This window comes from Panthera leo, chromosome B4 (genome assembly GCF_018350215.1).
Source record: "Panthera leo isolate Ple1 chromosome B4, P.leo_Ple1_pat1.1, whole genome shotgun sequence".
Lineage (NCBI taxonomy): Eukaryota > Metazoa > Chordata > Mammalia > Carnivora > Felidae > Panthera > Panthera leo.
The window spans coordinates 136162230-136179859 of NC_056685.1; the positions used below are offsets into that span (position 1 = coordinate 136162230).

Genomic DNA, 17630 nt, shown 5'->3' on the forward strand with positions numbered 1-17630 from the left:
GCAGGGAGGCGGACACACCCCACAGCCACGTGACAGGGGGTAAAAGATTGTAGTTGTCGCGTGCAGGGGGCTTGGGAACCGGAGGAGCCCTAACTCTGTCTAGGGCATGAGCGCAAACGGAACGCTGCCCTGACAAATCCGGGGGCTGTAGTTGGAGTTAGCCGGATGGAAACAGGTCGGGTTCGCTCATCACGGGTTTGGGGGGTTTGGGTTTTACCCCGGAGCCGGTGGGAGCCGTGGTGTGGATTACACCATGGTTAGCTTTGCGTGCCGGGAGGACTGCTGTATCAGACGGGACTCAGTTTGCAAATGACAGGAAACTCAACCCAAAGTGGAACAGGAACAAGACAGAATCCCCCGTTGCGTTTGACAGAAAGAGCTGCCTGTGGCTGGCCTCAGGTAAGGCTTGATCCAGCACACGGATGGTGTTGCTGAACTGTTCCCTCCGTCCTGTTGACCCTGTCTTCATTTCCAGGGTCGACTGGGGGGGGGTACGATGAAGGTACCGCTCCCACGGGCATCCTTGCTGGATCGAGGCCGTTGGGAGAAAGTGCCCGTCTCATTCTGCATTCCCAGCATGGTCTCCCTGTGGCCGCTGACCCTGATCAGGGCAAGCACGTTCCTGCCTCGATAACTGTGTTTTGGGGAGAATAGCATACCCATTGGCTCCACTGGGGTTGGAGGCAGATCCCCACCTGGATTGTAAGTCCCGAGAACGGTGGGTAGATGCTGGGCTCCGTTTGACCAGAAGAAGGGCGACCGGGCGCCGGAGAGAAGAAACAGCAGAGTCCAGGATGGTCACCTGCAGAAGCGGAGAGGCTGAGGCGGGACCCGCGGGAGGCTGAGTGGCCCTCCTGGTGACGGGTTCCTCCCCTCTCCCCACCGGCTGCCCCTAGGACCGGACACAGGATGCAGGGTCTCAGGAGGGTCCTGTCTAGCGTCTCAGTTCCTCTCTGTGCTCTTTGCGTGTATATGTGTGTCGGGAACTTTCCACCTTCAATCACCCACGGCTCCAGATTGAGGTTATCGTTTGCGGTGGCTTCTTGTGGTCAGGGCTGTGCTGTGGGGTTCCCTCTTTTGATTTCCCTGTCCCTCCAGATTGCGTGCTGTGTCCCCTGAGGCTGGGGCAGTGCTGCCGGGGGAACCCCAGCCCAACGGCGTGGGCACCAGCCCTTTGGAAAAGAGGGTCTCGGGAGAAGCCAGGGTGGCAAGATGATCGCCGTGGGGACAGGCAGTTCTGCATCTGGCTCAAGATCGAGAACAGGGATTTGGAGAAGGAGCGAAATTCTGGGTTCCCCCTCCCGCAGGCAGGAAACGGTCTGTGCTTCCCTCCGACCCCGCTAGAAGCTGGGAGATGTTGTGGTTTGGGGTCGGGTGCTCGGATCCATCCCTAACCAGCTGTGCCAGCTCGGATGTGGCTCGCTCTTTTAGAGACCTCGTCCCTGGTGGGAGCCTGGCATGATAGCGCGGGGAAGATGTGCTCAGTAAATCTCCTTCCTTCCTGGGGAGGCAGTCACCTGGGGCAGGCGCTGGCCGGGTAGAAAGTTGCTGAAACGTGGCCCCTGTCTTCATCTCTGAAAGGGACACAGAAGTCGACTTGCTCGCCGGTTTGGATTTCGGGGGGCTGGTGGGGTGTGCTCGTGTCTTCTAAGTTCTTGCTGCTCTCGGCCCGGCATCAGCAGCATCACCCTGGGGTGACGGTTACTGACGCTGAGCCTCGGACCCCGCCCAGACCTGCTGGATCAGCCTGTGAGCCCAGGGGGATCCCAAGTTTAGTGCCTCGGGGGTGAGTGGTCAGCCAAGGCCCCAGGGCAGGCTCTGGCTGATGATGGGAGGCGGGGGACGATTGGCATCCCAGCGGTGACAACAGGGGTATCCACGGTGATGTCCTCCTAGGGCTGGTCTCCCTTCTGCAGGTGCCCCCTGCTGGGTTCCCCAGGATGTGGCCCCTGAGCCCCCCTCCCACACCCTTCCCAGGCTGATCCAGGCAGCGTGCATTTCCCCGGTGTCACTGGAGACAGAAGGCATGGAATGATCTTTTCCGTCAAAGCACAGAGGAGCAGCACAGGGTCTTAAAACGGCGCCGAGGACAGGGGATTCCAAGGTTCTGAGCTGTGTAGATGCCTCTTGCATCCAGCAGAAGGTATTCCTCTGAGCCTGTGGGTGATGACAGAGTCACCCGGGGGCGACCTATTTCTTCACCCCCAAACTTACGGCTTCTCTCTTGCCCACACGTGAAGGCACAGGCGTGTGGCCCTCTGTGACTTCCTCGGGGTGGGGGTGGGGGGTCTGCTGCAGACAGAGCTCTCTTCCCGCAGGGCCGCCTGGCAAGGCGAGTTCTGCGCCTCGGCCCTTCCTGGCCTCAGAGGTGAGCACCCCGGGACAGGCTCGGCTGCGGCAGGGCCCCCCTCCCTGCGGCATTGGCTGTCGTGAGCTTTGGGGCCGGGGGCACGTCCTCCAAGCACAATGTCCTAATAACTTTATTTCACAAGAACGTAGGAATACGGCCACGGCCAAGCCTTCCCCGTCTCCTCCTTTCCTCTGCCCTCCCCGCTCCCAGAGGTTTAACACTGTCCTTGTCATTGGGGACCGGGGCCTGTCCTTCTGTTCTCTATGAGTTTAGATGCATACACCTAGGAACATATCGCTTTGAGTCTCTGATTGTGCTGTTTGCATAAATATCACGCCGGATTGTCTTGAAACCTGTTTTTTATTTATTTTTTAATGTGTATTTACTTTTGAGAGAGAGAGAGAGAGACAGAGCACGAGCAGGGGAGGGGCAGAGAGGGGGAGACCCAGAATCCGCAGCAGGCTCCAGGCTCTGAGCTGTCAGCACAGAGCCCGACGCGGGGCTCGAACTCACGGACCGCGAGATCGTGACCTGAGCCGAAGTCGGACGCTTAATGGACTGAGCCACCCGGACGCCCCTGACACCTGCTTTTTACAATTCAACACCATGATGCATATTGAACTTAATTAATTATACATTGGGCACCTGGGTGGCTCAGTTGGTTAAGCGTCCCAACTCTTGATCTCAGCTCAGGTCTTGATCTCAGGGTTGTGAGTTTGAGCCCTGCGTGGGGCATGGAGCCTACTTAAAAATAAATAAATAAATAAAATAATATATATATATGTATACCTACATTCATCCCATTAGTGCTTTCTCTGCTAGGTCCTGGGCCAGGCCGTTGGATGCCAGGGGCCAGGACACATCCTTCCCCTCCGTCTCCTGCCGGCTCGCGACGATCTGCACAGTGAGGACAGGCTCCGTCTGGTTCTCCCCTTAGTGCCCGGCCAAGCGGCGACAACGTAGGTGACCCTCGATGGGTGTTGGCTAGATCAGCAGGCTGTAGGACCCGGCCCGAGGCTTGCTTGCTGCTGCCCCAACGGGACAGATCTTTAGCCGCGAGCTCTTGATGTGAGGTCAGTAACGCCTGCTGACCTCCTGTGGATTTCGCTTTCTTGACATGCTCGCACGTTTATTTTTGCCGGTAAACGTCGAGAGCCGGGGTAGAACCGTGTGCCCCGGCAGAGCGAAACCCCATAAATCAGACGTCAGACCGAGCGACCCGTGTGGTTTGGGTAACCGTCACGGTACTTTTTTGTTGCTGTGGTGTTGTCTGTGCGGTTCAGGCACTCATCCTCCGCCGAGAAGTGACCGCGAGTTAAACACACACAGATATACGGAGCTCGAGACGGTGGGCCGGCGTGCTCGTGCCGAGGCCAGATGTCATTCCTCAGGAAGAACCAGCCGGATCTGCCACTTTAAAGGTTGAGAGGCTCAGGGGCGCCTGGGTGGCTCAGTCGGTTGAGCGTCTGACTTTGGCTCAGGTCACGACGATCTCACGGTCCGTGGGTTCGAGCCCCGCGTCGGGCTCTGTGCGGACAGCTGGGAGCCTGGAGCTGCTTCGGATTCTGTGTCTCCCTCTCTCTCCGCCCTCCCCCCGCTTGTGCTCTTTCTCTCTCTGTCTCAACAATAAATAAAACATTAAAAAAATTTTTAAAAAAAGGTTGAGAGGCTGTTTTACGTTGCGCTACTGGGTCGGGTCGCTGGAGGTCATTTCACTCCCGTCCCACATCCGGGTCGGGAAGGACAGCGGCCCCCCGGGGGACTGTCCGCTCCCACAGACTCTGACCCTGGGCCGAACACTGCCCTCCATCTGCTGTTAATTCTGGGGATGGTGGAGATTCAGCCCGGACCCCCTAACCTCCTGGGAAAGACGGGGCCTCCCGTTTCAAGGCCTTTGCGAGCGTGATACGCCGGGAGTAGCTCACCCCTTGGAGTTGTGATCCGTAGCTCGCTCTGAACACGGAATCTGCAGGTGTCATGGAGGGCTGTTCATGGCTTCCCCTCCCCCAGCCGTGGAGCGTGTTCTTGCTTAGATCTTCCTTGGGCCCTGTTTTTATGTATGTATGTATTTATAAATGTTTAGTTTTGAGAGACAGAAACAGAGTGCGAGCAGGGGAGGAGCAGAGAGAGAGGGAGACACAGAATCCGAAGCGGGATCCAGGCTCCGAGCTGCCCGCCCAGAGCCCGACACGGGGCTTGAACTCGGGAACCGTGAGATGATGACGTAGCCGAAGTCGGATGCTTAACCCGCTGAGTTGGGCCCTGTTTTACCTGAGCTGTGAGATCTTCACATGAAGTACAATTTGATTTATTGTCTGGAAGAACCACCGTGTTAAAAAAAAAATTTTTTTTTTAAGTTTATTTATTTTGAGAGGGAGGGAGAGGGAGAGAACGTGTGCACATGCACGGGAGTAAGGGAGGGGCAGAGAGAACGGGAGAGACCCGACTCCTGACTCACGGGGCTCGAACTCACAAACCGTGAGATCGTGACCTGAGCCTTGGACGCTTCAGTGACTCAGCCACCCAGGCGCCCATAATTACTCTGATAAAGTATAACTTCTGCAGAGAAACGACCCCCCTGAGCAAGGACGGAAGCCGGAAAACTCCCAGGAAGCCCTCACTATTTGGCAGGGGCCTGGAAAGCCTCATTGTTGGGTCTCCTAAAGCACAGGGATGTTACCGTCCCCCCGACTTTCCTTGCCCCGGCCGTTGGACTTTTCCTTACTTTTCCTCGCAACTCCGAGGACGCTCAGTTCCTTTGAGGACCGGCTGTGACTGCGATTGGGTATGTCTGGCCCCGGGCCGGTAAGCTTTCCTCCCGGTTTCAAGTTCCTCCTGTAGATGGGGGATGGGGTGGCCCACACGCTGTTTTTGTTGGAGTTTTCTCTTTGAGCTGGTTCACACGGGGCTGCTGAAAATTCTCCCCCTGATCTGTTCGGCACCAAAACCAGGACGTGTACATATGGCGTGAAAAGTCTTCCTAGGAGGCAAAGCATCGTGGAAATGACACCCTTAGAAAAATGGCAGAAAATGGAGTTGTCAGTCTTGAGCTCCAGAGGCTGAGGCTCACCCCCCCCCCCCCACCCCCGCCGTGAGGCCTCTGGATCCTCCGCGAAGCAGGTGAGCCCCCAGTGGGCTCCCTGCACCCCATCGTTGGCAGGCCTTGTGCTGTGGTCCCCCTTCCTGCCCCGGCGCCCCTCACGGAGCGAGAAGCCGAGAAGCCTTTATGCATTCAGACCTCTGCCCCCCTGACCGTGACCTTCCTCTGTGAGCCAGCAGCTCTCAGAGTTGGGCTTTTGCAGTCATGTCAAAGGGGAAAAAAACAAGGTGCCTAAAAGCATTTTTTTTTTTTTTTCTGGGGAAGAGCCTGGGTATAAATAAATAAATGAAACCCATACGAAGGAAAAGATTAAAAAAAAAAAAATGAAAGATGAAGCCTTTGCATTTGGCCTGGGGTGTGAGTGGCAGGCTTTTTATGAGATACGCTTTCAAGTGTTGAGGTTGTGGTTTTCAATTGTCGTTCCTCCTTTTTATGTGCTCCTAATTCCAGGCAGGAGAGGTGGGGTTTTTTTGTTTTTTTTTTTTTTGTTTTTTTAAGCCTTGCCCAGTCCTTGGGTGGGGTGATGGAAAGGGAACGGGGCTTTGGAATCATGCCTTCGTGCATCGATTCAACAGATGCTAAAAGGCGAGCGTTTATGGAGTACTTCCTGCATGCCTGGCCAGGATCAGCTCGGCGGCGGCCGAGCCGGGATCCGAAAGCGACAGGAGGCTTCTGTTGTGCTGTTACCCAAATGCGAAGGCCTGTTGTGTGCACGGGCCGAGTTAGCCCTGGTGTGGATGGGGGCGTATGGTCCAGGAAAGAGAGAGTTCTAGGGCCATGTGATGTGAGCCAGGCAGAGGGGAGCCCGGGGTGGGAAGGGAACACCCAGGAGGGCTTCCTGGAGGAGGTTGCCAATAAGCTGAGGCTTGAAGGTGGGGAGGACTTAGCTGGGCGTAGGGAGGTGCAAGACCAGGTTCGGTCCTGACTCTGGGGCTCACGGGGGGGGGGGGTGTATGTCAGGTGCGTTCACAGCGAAGAGACTGGGGCTCAGCCAGGACCCGGCCACTCCCTCCCGCACTTGTTAGGAGATGAGATGAATGGGTGGCATGGAAGGTGCCTGGCCCATAGTAGGTGCTCAGGAAACGTTAGCGGCCCACAGTCCACATCCCACGGACAGTAAGAACGTGGATAATCCGTTCACTGCCACCTGAGGTCGCAAAACGGCGACCCCTGGTTGGCCGACAGAACTGGAATGATTTGCACACGTTTATAAGTTGGGAGATTCCACACTAAACCCTGAATTTCGAGCCTTTTTGAAAGCTTGTGCTGCTGGTGACTGCTCTCAGCCTGCCCCCCACCCCAGGCCGAGCGACGGGCGGCCGCTTGGCTCTGTCCCCTGACCCGGGCTTCATCCTGTCCCCCAGGCTCCCGGCATCTCCCCAGCCCTGTGTCCCCTGTCCCACAGCCACGCGGTCAGCCCCGCAAGCTGAACTTGGGTGCCGTGCGGACCTTGGCCATCGATTTCCTCCTGGTTGGCTGTCAGGCTTGGTGTGGACAAGGGCGTTCACCTCAAAACAGTGATGCACACTCAGGAAATCAGTGAGTCCCCAGCCTCGTGACACAGAGCCCCCATCCCTTTGAACGTCCACACCCGTTATACACCCCAGACGCCGGCCCTCCCAGGCCAGCGGATCTTTCTCCGTGACTCAGGGCAGCTGGCAGTTTGCATCTTTGAAGTGTTCCACTTTCTGGCACATGGACCAGTACTTTAGAAACCAGAACATTCCAGGGATCAATGGAAAGCCACTAAGCTGGCGGAGTAGGGTCCTTGGGGAAAAGCCACCGCGGTTCAAGCAGAGCCCCTCCTTCCAAATGTCAGACTGACCGTCGGAGGACGGTAACAGATTCAGACAGAAAGGTCCTCGGTGACGGGGCTGTGTCCCTTGGGGAACCCCGTCTGTGAGGAGCAGCGGAGTCCCGAAGAGGCGTCTGTGGATCCCTGCCGTGGCTCAGGTCCACGTGGCTGCCACGTTGGGCTTCCAGAATCCCGGCTCTGATGTGTCACCCGTATGCTTTGCAGAATCAAGATCCAGATTCTTGATCGTTCAAGGCTGCACCCAGTTGCTTCCTCCTACAAGAAGCCCTCCCTGGTTCTTCCTGGGATGCCTCCCCTTTTCCCTCAGTGCCTCAGAGCTTGCGCTGTGAACCCAGAGCTGAGCATTCATGATGTCGCTTGTTCCTCAGAACCCCTGCGAGGCGGGTACTGCCACCGCTCCCACATTACAGACGGGAAAACTGAGGCTTAGCAAGGCAAAGGGACCCACTCCAGACCACGGGCCCGAGCGTGTGGTTAAGTGAGATTCCAACGCCGAGCTCTGTGGGCACAGCCCCGGGCTCATAACCGCCGGCCCTGTCCTGTCCCCCCCCTCCCCCCCCCCGGGCTCTGAGCACAAACTCCTTTGGAATGTGAGTCCTTGAGCCAGACAGAGCCTGGGTCGTTCTGCCAGAGCGTTTCTCGTCTATTAAGGTCGAGAAATCTCGGGTCCTGTTTAGTGTTATCTTTGATGTTCAAGGGCGGGGTGGAAACTTCTCTGTGTTCATGTGACCCAGTTTCCATGCTTTGAAAATGCGGTTCCTTTCTCTTGCCCGGCTCCCTGTGTCTTTGAGACCAGGCGGCAGGGCCCTCTGGAATCATCTCTGTGTCCACGTGCTCTGGCTCACGTCCTGTGTCCCGGTGGGCGGACGGCCCGTGTGGCGTCTTTCTTGGAGGTTCCACGGGCTCGTCGTCGTGACTCGCCTGTGTGGCACACCTGTGTCCCAAAGCCCACCTGGGCCACCTCCCGCTGACGTGACTCCAAAGCCTGTTGTTCTCCTGGGCTGTGAGCATAACCACGGCTCCGGCGGCCTGGACCCCAGCGGACCTCCTTGGCCTCTCGGTCCTTCTGTGATGTCAGCCTGGGAAATGGGATTTAGGAGCTCAGGGTCTCTGCATACACCCACAAGTATGCGCCTCGTGTATACGTGAGGACTTCCTCTGAAAGATCTCTTTTCCTCTTTCCTTTTTCTGCCTTCGAACACGATGGGCTGGTTCAAATGGCTTTTGTAACTCGTTACATAGTGAAAAACAGTTGCTGAAACTGGGCGGCTGTTTTCTCGGCTGGCCTGGGCCACCGGTGGGCGTCATCTTCAGAGTATTGCTGGGAGAGTGGGGGTGGGGACTTCTCAGAAACCGACCTGAGCATCCTTTACGCGTCAGGGTGGTAACATTTGTCTGTGTCTTGCACGGAGTCAGGCTAAGGGCTTGGGGGTGAAAAGACGGCCGTGCGTGGGGCCAGTTCCTAGGATGCGCCCTGTGGGGGTCGGATTAGGTTGTGTGCGTGCGAGGGGCCGACCGCCGGGCAGACCTCCAGACCGGATGTTGTTGGCAAAGCATTCACTTTTCCTTTCCTTTTTCCTTTTCTTTTCTTTTGTTTTCTTTTTCTTTCTTTCCTTTTCTTTTCCTTTCCTTTTCCCTTTCTTTCCTTTTTTCTTTTCTTTTCTTTTCTTTTCTTCTCTTTTCTCTTTCTTTCCTTTTCTTTTTTTCCCTTTCCTTTCCTTTTCTTTCTTTTCTTTTCTTTTCTTTTCTTTTCTCTTTCTTTCCTTTTTTCTTTTCTTTTCTCTTTTCTTTTCTTTTCTTTTCTCTTTCTTTCCTTTTCTTTCTTTTTCTTTTCTTTTCTTTTCTTTTTTCTTTTCTTTTTCCTTTCTTTTCTTTCTTTTCTTTTCTCTTTCTTTCCTTTCCTTTCCTTTTCTTTTCTCTTTCTTTCCTTTTCTTTTTTCTTTTCTTCTTTCTTTTCTCTACTTTTTTTTGTGGTAAAACATACATAACATGAAATTGATCATTTTAACCCTTTTTAAGTGGGCTTTTTTCAGTGGCGTTCATTCCATTCACAGTGTTGTGCAGTCACCACCCTCCCATCTCCTGAAGCTGCTTTTCATCAGGAACTGAAACTCGCTCCCTGTTAGGGGACTCCCCCTCCCCCCTTCCTCCCCCCCCCCCCCCCCACCATTCCACTTCAGGTCTCTGGATGTGACGACTCTGGGTCCCTCACTGTGTGAGTACAGTCGCACAGTGTTTGTCCTGTTGTGAGTGTTTCAAGGAGCTGATGCCCTCCAGGTTCACCCATGTGGTAGCTGGTGTTAGAATTTCCGTCCTTTTTTTTAAACTTTTTAAAAATGTTTTTTTTTAATTTATTTTTGAGAGAGAGAGACAGAGTGTGAGCGGGAGGGGGGCAGAGAGAGAGAGGGAGACACAGAATGTGAATCAGGCTCCAGGCTCCGATCTGTCAGCACAGAGCCCGACGCGGGGCTTGAGCCCATGAATTGTGAAGTCGTGACCTGAGCCGAAGTCCACTGCTGAACTGACTGAGCTACCCAGACGCCCCCTTCCTTTTTTTTTTTTTTTTTTAAGTTTATTTATTTGCGAGAGATGTGAGCAGGGGAGGGGCAGAGAGAGAGAGAGAGAGAGAGAGAGAGAGAGAGAGAGAGAGAGAGAATCCCAAGCAGGCTCTGTATTGTCAGCACACAGCCTGACGTGGGGCTCGAACTCCCCAAACTGTGAGATCATGACTTGTGCTGAAACCGAGAGTCCGACGCTTAACTGGCTGAGCCCCCCAGGCGCCCCAGAATCTCCTCCCTTTTTCCGGGTGCACAGCATTCCATCGTGTGGGTACATCACATTCTGCTTCATTCTGTCACCCCTTGCCGGGCACCTGTGTTGTTGGCCGCCTTTTGTGAATCGTGCTGCTGTGGAACATGGGAATGCGAAAGTTGACCGCGTAAAAAGCCTCGCCTCAGGCCCTTCACCGATGTTAGAAGCAGGCGACCTGGGGCCCCACTGCTTTCGTCCTTGTGCGGGGCGGAGGGTCGGCTGTCCGCAGAGCCCTCTGTGTGCCTGGCTCTGGGCTGGAGACCTGGTGTTCATCATTTCACCCTTCCAGGGGCCCTGACATTTTGGGGAAAGAGGCTCAGAGGGGTCACTGGGTCTTGCCTGGGGTCACAACACTAGCAAAGTTGGGGGGATCCCCCCCACCCGCCTGCCCCAAAGCCGTCAGGCCCTGTCCCCATGCTACTTACCTCTTCACATGCCCGGGATCGGACGTGTGGTTGGTTCACAGTGACCGGGGTATTGAGAGAGAACGCGTGAGAACGTTTCGCAGAAGAGAAGACCTGGGCAAACCAGTGACCGATGGAGAGGCCGGGCTGTGGCGTGTGATGGGGACGGTTGCCCAGTGTCCTTAAGCAGGGCTGCCAAAGCAGCAGGTGCCCAGGCCCCACCCATTGAATCGGATCTTGCGTCTGGAGGCTGGAGTCCCAGGAGCAGCCGGGCGCCAGAGGAAACATAGTGTGACAAGGGCAGGGGTGTTAGTCCTGGGGGTCCCCCACGGCGGATGTGACCCCAGGCATTCTCCTGGAGGGCCTCTAGTGTGGGGAGCGAGGGATCCTGTAGGATCCGAGCCCTGTGACTGTGAAGTGCGCCCTCTACCCAGCACGTGCGCGCGCGCGCGCGCGCGCACACACACACACACACACACACACACACACACACACACACACAGACACAGGCTGGTGCTGTCTAGACCCGAGGTCATGGTGCCTCCAGCTCCAAGCCTGTGGTCTGGTTTGTTGGGTCCTATTGCGTGCTCTAACACCACAACCCTGGCCATTACCTGCTTGTCAGCTTTCTGTCCCCTTGAACCAGGTCATCGACAACAGCATTGCTTTAGATTCCGGACTTGCTGGGAGGGGCCTGCACCCCCAGATTCCGCGGCTGAGGACACAGCTCTGCCGGGAGCAGAGGGACGCCCGCCTTTGTAGGCCCCGTCGCTGTGATACTCCAGCTTTGTCCATCTCAGCAGCCGTGGGAGGGTCTGGAAGCATCCAGAAGCTTCCGTGTCTTACTCATGTGTTCCAAAGAGCAGCGAAAACAAGACTGGCAGGGCTTGGCGGGCCCCAGAAGTCCTTGGTGAGGGGGAAGAGCCGGGGGATGTATTCTCGGTTCGGAGCATTTTCCCTTGGACTCTTTCTGGGCAGCAGGCCATTTAGGAATGTTTGTTAAAGGCTTGGAAAACAGGAGTTGATTCCTTCCTGTTTCTGCTGCCAACATGCGAGGCCATGGAATTCTGTTCACACCAACCCTTGTTTTCTTCTCTCTTCCTGCTCCACAGTGAGTGACCTACAGGAAGAAGGCAGACATGCCATCGACTCGCCGATGTCCCCTGCCTCGGTGGACGTCCACCCCGAAGACACTTTGCTAGGTAAGGCAGGTCCTGCCGGCCCCCTGTCGTGAGCGAGCTGGCCTTCCGCGGCGTGTGCCCGGGGTTGGTGAGGCTGACAAGGGGCACCGTCGGTCGGCGTGGTCTGCAGATCTCACATCATCCCAGCTGGCGTTGGAGAGTCGGGGCTCCTGGCTCAAGGTCACGTTTAGAAAAGGCCGTAGGAAAAACTGCATCTTCCTCTGAAAGTTTCCGCCTCTCTGATTTCAGGTGTGAGCTTTGTTAGTATTTAAGTACGACGAGGCCCACAGATCAGGGGCTGACCACCCCTAAAACGATGGCCTGTTACACACACAGTTCCCGGGGCGGGGGGGTTTCCTGCCAGGGGTGGCTGGGAGGCAGGAGGGGAGAGCGGGGCCTTTCTCTCCTTGCGGGAAGGGCTGGGTGGGGCAGGGTAGGCAGGTTTGGCTTGGCGAGTCGATCATCTCCGTGGGCTCTAGAGGCTCTCTGGAGAGGTCTGAAGCTGCCCCCGGGTGATTAGGGACATGTGGGCAGGGGGTGTGAGAACCCAGTCAAAGAGGTGGCTGGGGATGGGCTCCGGGTTGGTTGGTTTGCCCAGAAAAGGCAGTCACGGGGGCCTTGTTTGCCACTTTAGGAACTGGCCAGCCCGGGAAGGGACAGTAGTATCTCTAGGTCCACAGGCCCCGAGGTGTCACAGCATTAGCGAATATACAAAGGAAGAAACGTAATTAGTACACCCCCATCTGTGCGCGAGCCAGAGCTATCCCAAAGCCACGGGCTTGCTAGGGAGGACCCAGCGAGCGGCAAGGCCCCTGCACCCACCTCCTTGGGGCCATGTCACAGCCGGCACTGAGGAGGCGACAGGCGACGTGTTTTTCTCAACGCGCGTTTTGGGATCTGATCAATCTGATTGTGTATTTCCAAACCCTGGTTCAAAGGGAAGTCCTGGTCGGTCCCTCCCTCGTGGTTTCCACGACAAGGGCAGGCCAGCGGGAGCTTGTGGAGAAATGCAGACACAGGTTCAGCCTGGCAGGCTTGAAGCCCAGTGCTGGACGAGCCCCCCTGAGATCCTGCTGGGGTCCACTGTGGCCCCTCTCTCTTCTTGGAAGAGTGTAACCCCTCACTGTCCTGCTTTTGGTTGTCTTCAGCCAGGCTGAAGTTGCTGTCCAGGCAGATGCTCCCAGGTGACCCTTTCCAAGGGGAACGCGGGGACTAGCTCGTGGGCCTGGAAATTAGCCTGACACAGAACAAGGTTCTTCACCTCGGCACTGTGGACATTTGGCACTGGGTCATTCTTAACTGTGGGGGCCTGTCCTGTGCGTTGTGGGTTTGAGCATCCCTGACCTCTGCCCACTAGGTGCCACCAGCTGGGACGACCAAAAACGTCTCCAGACATGGCTATAGCCCCCCTGGGGTGGTGGAGGGACTGTCCGTCCTGTTGAGAACCCTGCTTTAAACCAACAGGAGGGCTAGAAGGTTAATTGGAAACATCTGTCAGGCTGTTGTTTTGTTGATAATGCCTTGAACTTGCCTTTGCCTGGGCCCTAACCCTCCTGTTTTATCATCTTTATAAATAGCTGCTCTTGGGCAAAGCTTCAGTTTGCTTCGTAACATTCTACTCGTCCCTGAAGCTTGGGTGACCTCGATAAGGACTGACCTTGTCAGCACCTGGAACTGACATCTGAAGGCCAGAGGGGTTGTGGAGTTGGGGGAGAGGGTGTCAGATGGACAGCGGCATGTGCCAAGGCCCTGCGGCAGGCAGTGGTGAGGCTTGCTGAGGGGCAGGGGAAAGCTGGGAGGGCTGGAGTGGAGAGTGCCTGGGACAGCTGGGGAAGCCAGGCTGCAGAGGGCCTTGGAGGCCACGTGGAAGGGTCTGGCCTTGGTCCCGGGAGTACCAGGAGGCTGCTGAGGGCCCTAGCAGGGACATCACAAGGGACCCCTGTGTGGTCCCCTGTATGTCACCTGGAACTCTCAAGCATCAGATCTGCACGACTCCAAAATAGTTCTCCACTTTGTCACGTTTTAAAATTTCCTGCTGTGAAGCCAGTTCCACTCAAAGCCCTTTCGTTCCCTCCGGCACGGACTGGGCCCCAGGAGCCTGGTCATTGTCACCTGTGTGTCCTGCGGGCCCACCCCTGCCCAGGCCCCGAGGCCTCCCTCTCCGCTTTCCCCGCACGCAGTCAGCTGTGCCTCCCACACCCCCTCTCCTTCCGGGCCCTGGTCGGTTTTGTTCTGGTTCGTGTCCGGCCCCCGTGGATCTTCCTTATTGTCACATGAGTCCCTCAGGGGCAGCTTGCTGGGCCCCAGCGTCCTTGGATCGAGGCCTGAACATGGAGCGAGAACAAGTGACCAGTAAACAGAACAGGGATGAACACGTTTTATTGTGAAACCTCGCCCACCGTCACCCACTTATTTTCGCTATTTTTTCCTAATTTTTTGGTCCGTACTGTTTTACATAGTGGTGAGCTTTCTTCTTTTTTTTTTTTTTTAATTTTTTTTTAACATTTATTTATTTTTGAGACAGAGAGAGAGCATGAACGGGGGAGGGTCAGAGAGAGGGAGACACAGAATCTGAAACAGGCTCTAGGCTCTGAGCTGTCAGCACAGAGCCCGACGCGGGGCTCGAACTCACGGACCGTGAGATCATGACCTGAGGTGAAGTCGGCCGCTTAACCGACCGAGCCACCCAGGCGCCCCAGTGAGCTTTCTCAGTATACGTATTTATTAACAGTGGCTGCGGGGAGCTCTTCCCACAGATCCGATTCGGGCTGTGTGCGTGCCGTCCTCTCCCTTCGTCCCCAGCCTGGGGCGGCTTCCTGCTTCCCGTTCAGGAAGGGGCCGGGCCCATCCACCTTCCAGAAGTCGGCTGCCCGCTCCGGCTCTTGTGACTTGATGTGGCACCGTGCGGGGCCGGTGGCTCTCTCTGCTCTCAGTCCGTCTGCCCTGCTTTGTGCGAGGGGAGCCGGCCGTCCCCGTGCCCCCGCACGCCCACTGGTGCTGACCGTGACTCTTTTCCCCGGCAGAGGAGAATGAGGAACGCACAATGATCGACCCCACGTCCAAGGATGACCCCAAATTCAAGGAGCTGGTCAAGGTAAGGAGCGCCTCGGTTAGCACGTTCCATTCGCGCTGCTGGGCTGCATCGGGGGGGGCGGAGGGTGAGGGGCTGAGCCCAAAAGATGGTCCCCGGGGTCAGGGAGGCGGTGGTGGGAGGGCGGGGGCTCCCGGGACTGCTTCTGAGCCACGGCGGTGCCTTCTGCGTCCTCTGCCTGATTTTCTGAGCTCCGGCTCAGCGGTGAGGCCGTATTTGTGGCATTTGTGTGCGTCCTCGTGTGGACTGTGGTTTTGACTGCTCTGATCTAAACCACAACAGAGCTTCAAAAGGCAATCCTTCTGACTTTGAGCGAAGGCTCGGGGCGCTGACAGCGTGCTCCCCCCCCCGGGAGACCCGGCTCCGGGCTGCCTGGGCAGCCGTGGAAAAGGTTTCTCTTCTGCAGCTCGAGGTCGGCTCGGGTGACCCCCCCAAGGCGCTGAAAACACCGTGCACGGCCAGGCCAGGCCACAGACGTGGTCTATTAAAAGCACCCCTCAAACACGTTTCTCTACCTCGGCCTCCGCCGTCGGACCCGAGGTGCCTGCTACACGGCCGTGTTCTCACAGGGGCTGACGCAGAATAAAGAAAACCTTGGCAAATTGTGTCCTTCTAAAAACTGACCTTGAAGGTGTCCGTGTTAGGACCCACCCCCAAATGTGGATTCTTAACAACTTAAACGGCCTAGTTCATTTTTTGAAGAATTTTTTTCTCCCATCCCACACAAGAAATTGGGGAGAAAAGTGACCCCCTCTTTCAGCCCCCCAAGATGTTATTACAGGGGATGTCGAGGTGGTGGAAAGGGTTCGGCTTCTCCAGAGAAACGGAACCAACAGAATGGATCCATCCATCTCTCTGTCTGTCTGTCTGTCTGCCTATCTCTGGGACGTTTATTCTTATTTATTTTTGGGACAGAGAGAGACAGAGCATGAACGGGGGAGGGGCAGAGAGAGAGGGAGACACAGAATCGGAAACAGGCTCCAGGCTCCGAGCCGTCAGCCCAGAGCCCGACGCGGGGCTCGAACTCACGGACCGCGAGATCGTGACCTGGCTGAAGTCGGACGCTTAACCGACTGTGCCACCCAGGCGCCCCTGGGACGTTTATTCTGACAAATCGGCTCACGCGATGAAAGTCCCACAATCTGCCATCTGCAGCCGGAGACCCAGGAAAGTGGGTGCTGTCATTCCAAGGCCGGCGAGCCAGGAGAACTGAGGACAGGGGTTGATGTGCAGAAGAGGACGATTCCAGCCTTCCTCCACCTTTTCGCGCCATTCAGGCCCCCCTGTGGATTGCGGGAGGTCCCCTCTGCAATGGGGAGGCTCCTGTGCTCTGCTGGGTCCTCCGATTCAAACGCTGATCTCTTCTGGAAACACCCTCACGGAAGGACGGAAGGACGGACGCAGCCAGAAGGAACGTTGAGTCAGACCTTCTGCTGCCCGTGGCTCAGTCCTGCTGACACTTAGTATTAACCACCCCTGGGCTTCCTCCTTCTCTGACATGTGAGCAAAGCTTGAGAGTTCACAGCTTGAAACACCCCCAGCGGAGCTGGTGCCCTCCTCGCTTTGACACGGGGACAGAGAGGAGAGGCACCCCGCCCCCCCCACCGCCAGCTTACCGTGTGTGTGTGTGTTAGTGAGGTGTGCTTCACTAACTGTGAATTAAGCTGCGAATCTCCACAAGAGATCGGCCGCATGGCCGAGCATCGACTGGGTGTTGTTCCAAAGCCGTGGCCAGCTCCGTGGTGCCCCTGCCTCGCCCCCCTTCTGGTCACTCTTGCTGGTCTGGGGTTGCGCCCCCCGGCAAGGGAGCAGCAGCGAGCTTGGCCCCGGGCGCTCTTTCTGGGCAAAAGGGGCTCTGCAGACGTAACGCAGGGGTCTTGGTTTGAGAGAGGATCCTGGGATGCCCGCGTGGGCCCAGTCCCGGCACACGGGTCCTTAGAAGAGGGGGAGATTCGACCACGGGTGTAGATACAACCTGATGATAGGAAAGCAGGTGCTGCACTGCGGGCTTGGAAGGTGCAGGAAGGAGCCGGGTGCCAAGGAGTGCAGGCGTCGTCTGGGAGCCGGTGAAGGCGAGGAGACAGATTCTCCCCTGGAGCCTCCAGAAGGAGCTGGCCCTCCCACCACCTTGACCTTAGCCCCGTGGAGCTGATTCTGGACTTCTGACCTCTAGGGCTGGAAGGGGATAATACGCGGGTACCGTGGAGGTCATTTGTTAGAGCAGCCATAGGAAACCTCGTCACCAGACTACGTCACCTCCCTTCCCCAAGGTGCCTCTTCCTGGGTACAGCTGCCGGTTCGTCCCCTAGTCCCCCTGGGTCACTCTGTCAGTTCCTGGAAGGGCCAGCTGCGAGACACTTCGATGTGGCCGTCCTGCCAGCTTGGAGCACACGTGCCAAGAGATGGGCAATTTCCGGAAGGTTCCGCCTGCTTTCAGGCTGCAGGCAGCATTTCGAGGCAGGCTTGGGGGCATACTTTTTACTTCCTCAAGCGTTTTCCAAAAGAAGCGTTAACACGGCAAGCGGGACGGTGGCACTGGGTGGGCATCGGCGAGACATTAGCTGCCGTGGTGGAGTGTGGAGGGGCCGACGTGAAGTGTTCGTTCTCACTAACTGCGGCCCCCCTTTTTTTTTTAAAGAAAGAAAGAGAGTCAGAGAGCAAGTGGGGTAGGGGCAGAGAGAGGGGGACACAGGATCTGAAGCAGGCTCCGTGCCGCCCGCACGGAGCCTGACTTGGGGCTCGAACTCGCAAACCTGAGCTGAAGTCGGATGCCCAACCGACTGAGCCCCCCCAGGCGCCCCGGTAACCACAGTCTTTTTGACCAGAGTCGCGTGTGGGTGGCGGCGTGGGAGATGCCTGTGCTGAGCTCCGGGCGTG

At 56.7% G+C, this 17630-nt stretch overlaps 1 protein-coding gene and 1 long non-coding RNA gene across 5 annotated transcripts in view; one reads left to right on the top strand and one right to left on the bottom strand.

The window, feature by feature from the left end:
• PARVB (parvin beta) overlaps window positions 1-17630 on the top strand; it is a 102976-nt gene that overhangs the window by 38888 nt on the left and 46458 nt on the right. For all 4 annotated transcript variants that reach the window (XM_042948075.1, XM_042948074.1, XM_042948076.1 and 1 more), the window contains exons 2-3: window positions 11594-11683; window positions 14686-14756. In XM_042948075.1, coding sequence (XP_042804009.1) covers window positions 11594-11683; window positions 14686-14756 — 161 coding nt within the window. The remainder of the gene's footprint in view (window positions 1-11593; window positions 11684-14685; window positions 14757-17630) is intronic.
• LOC122225244 lies at window positions 9995-11334 on the bottom strand. The gene is made up of 3 exons (XR_006205172.1): window positions 11096-11334; window positions 10503-10731; window positions 9995-10172 (listed from the first exon to the last, which is right to left on the bottom strand). It is a non-coding gene; the product is annotated as an uncharacterized LOC122225244 (long non-coding RNA).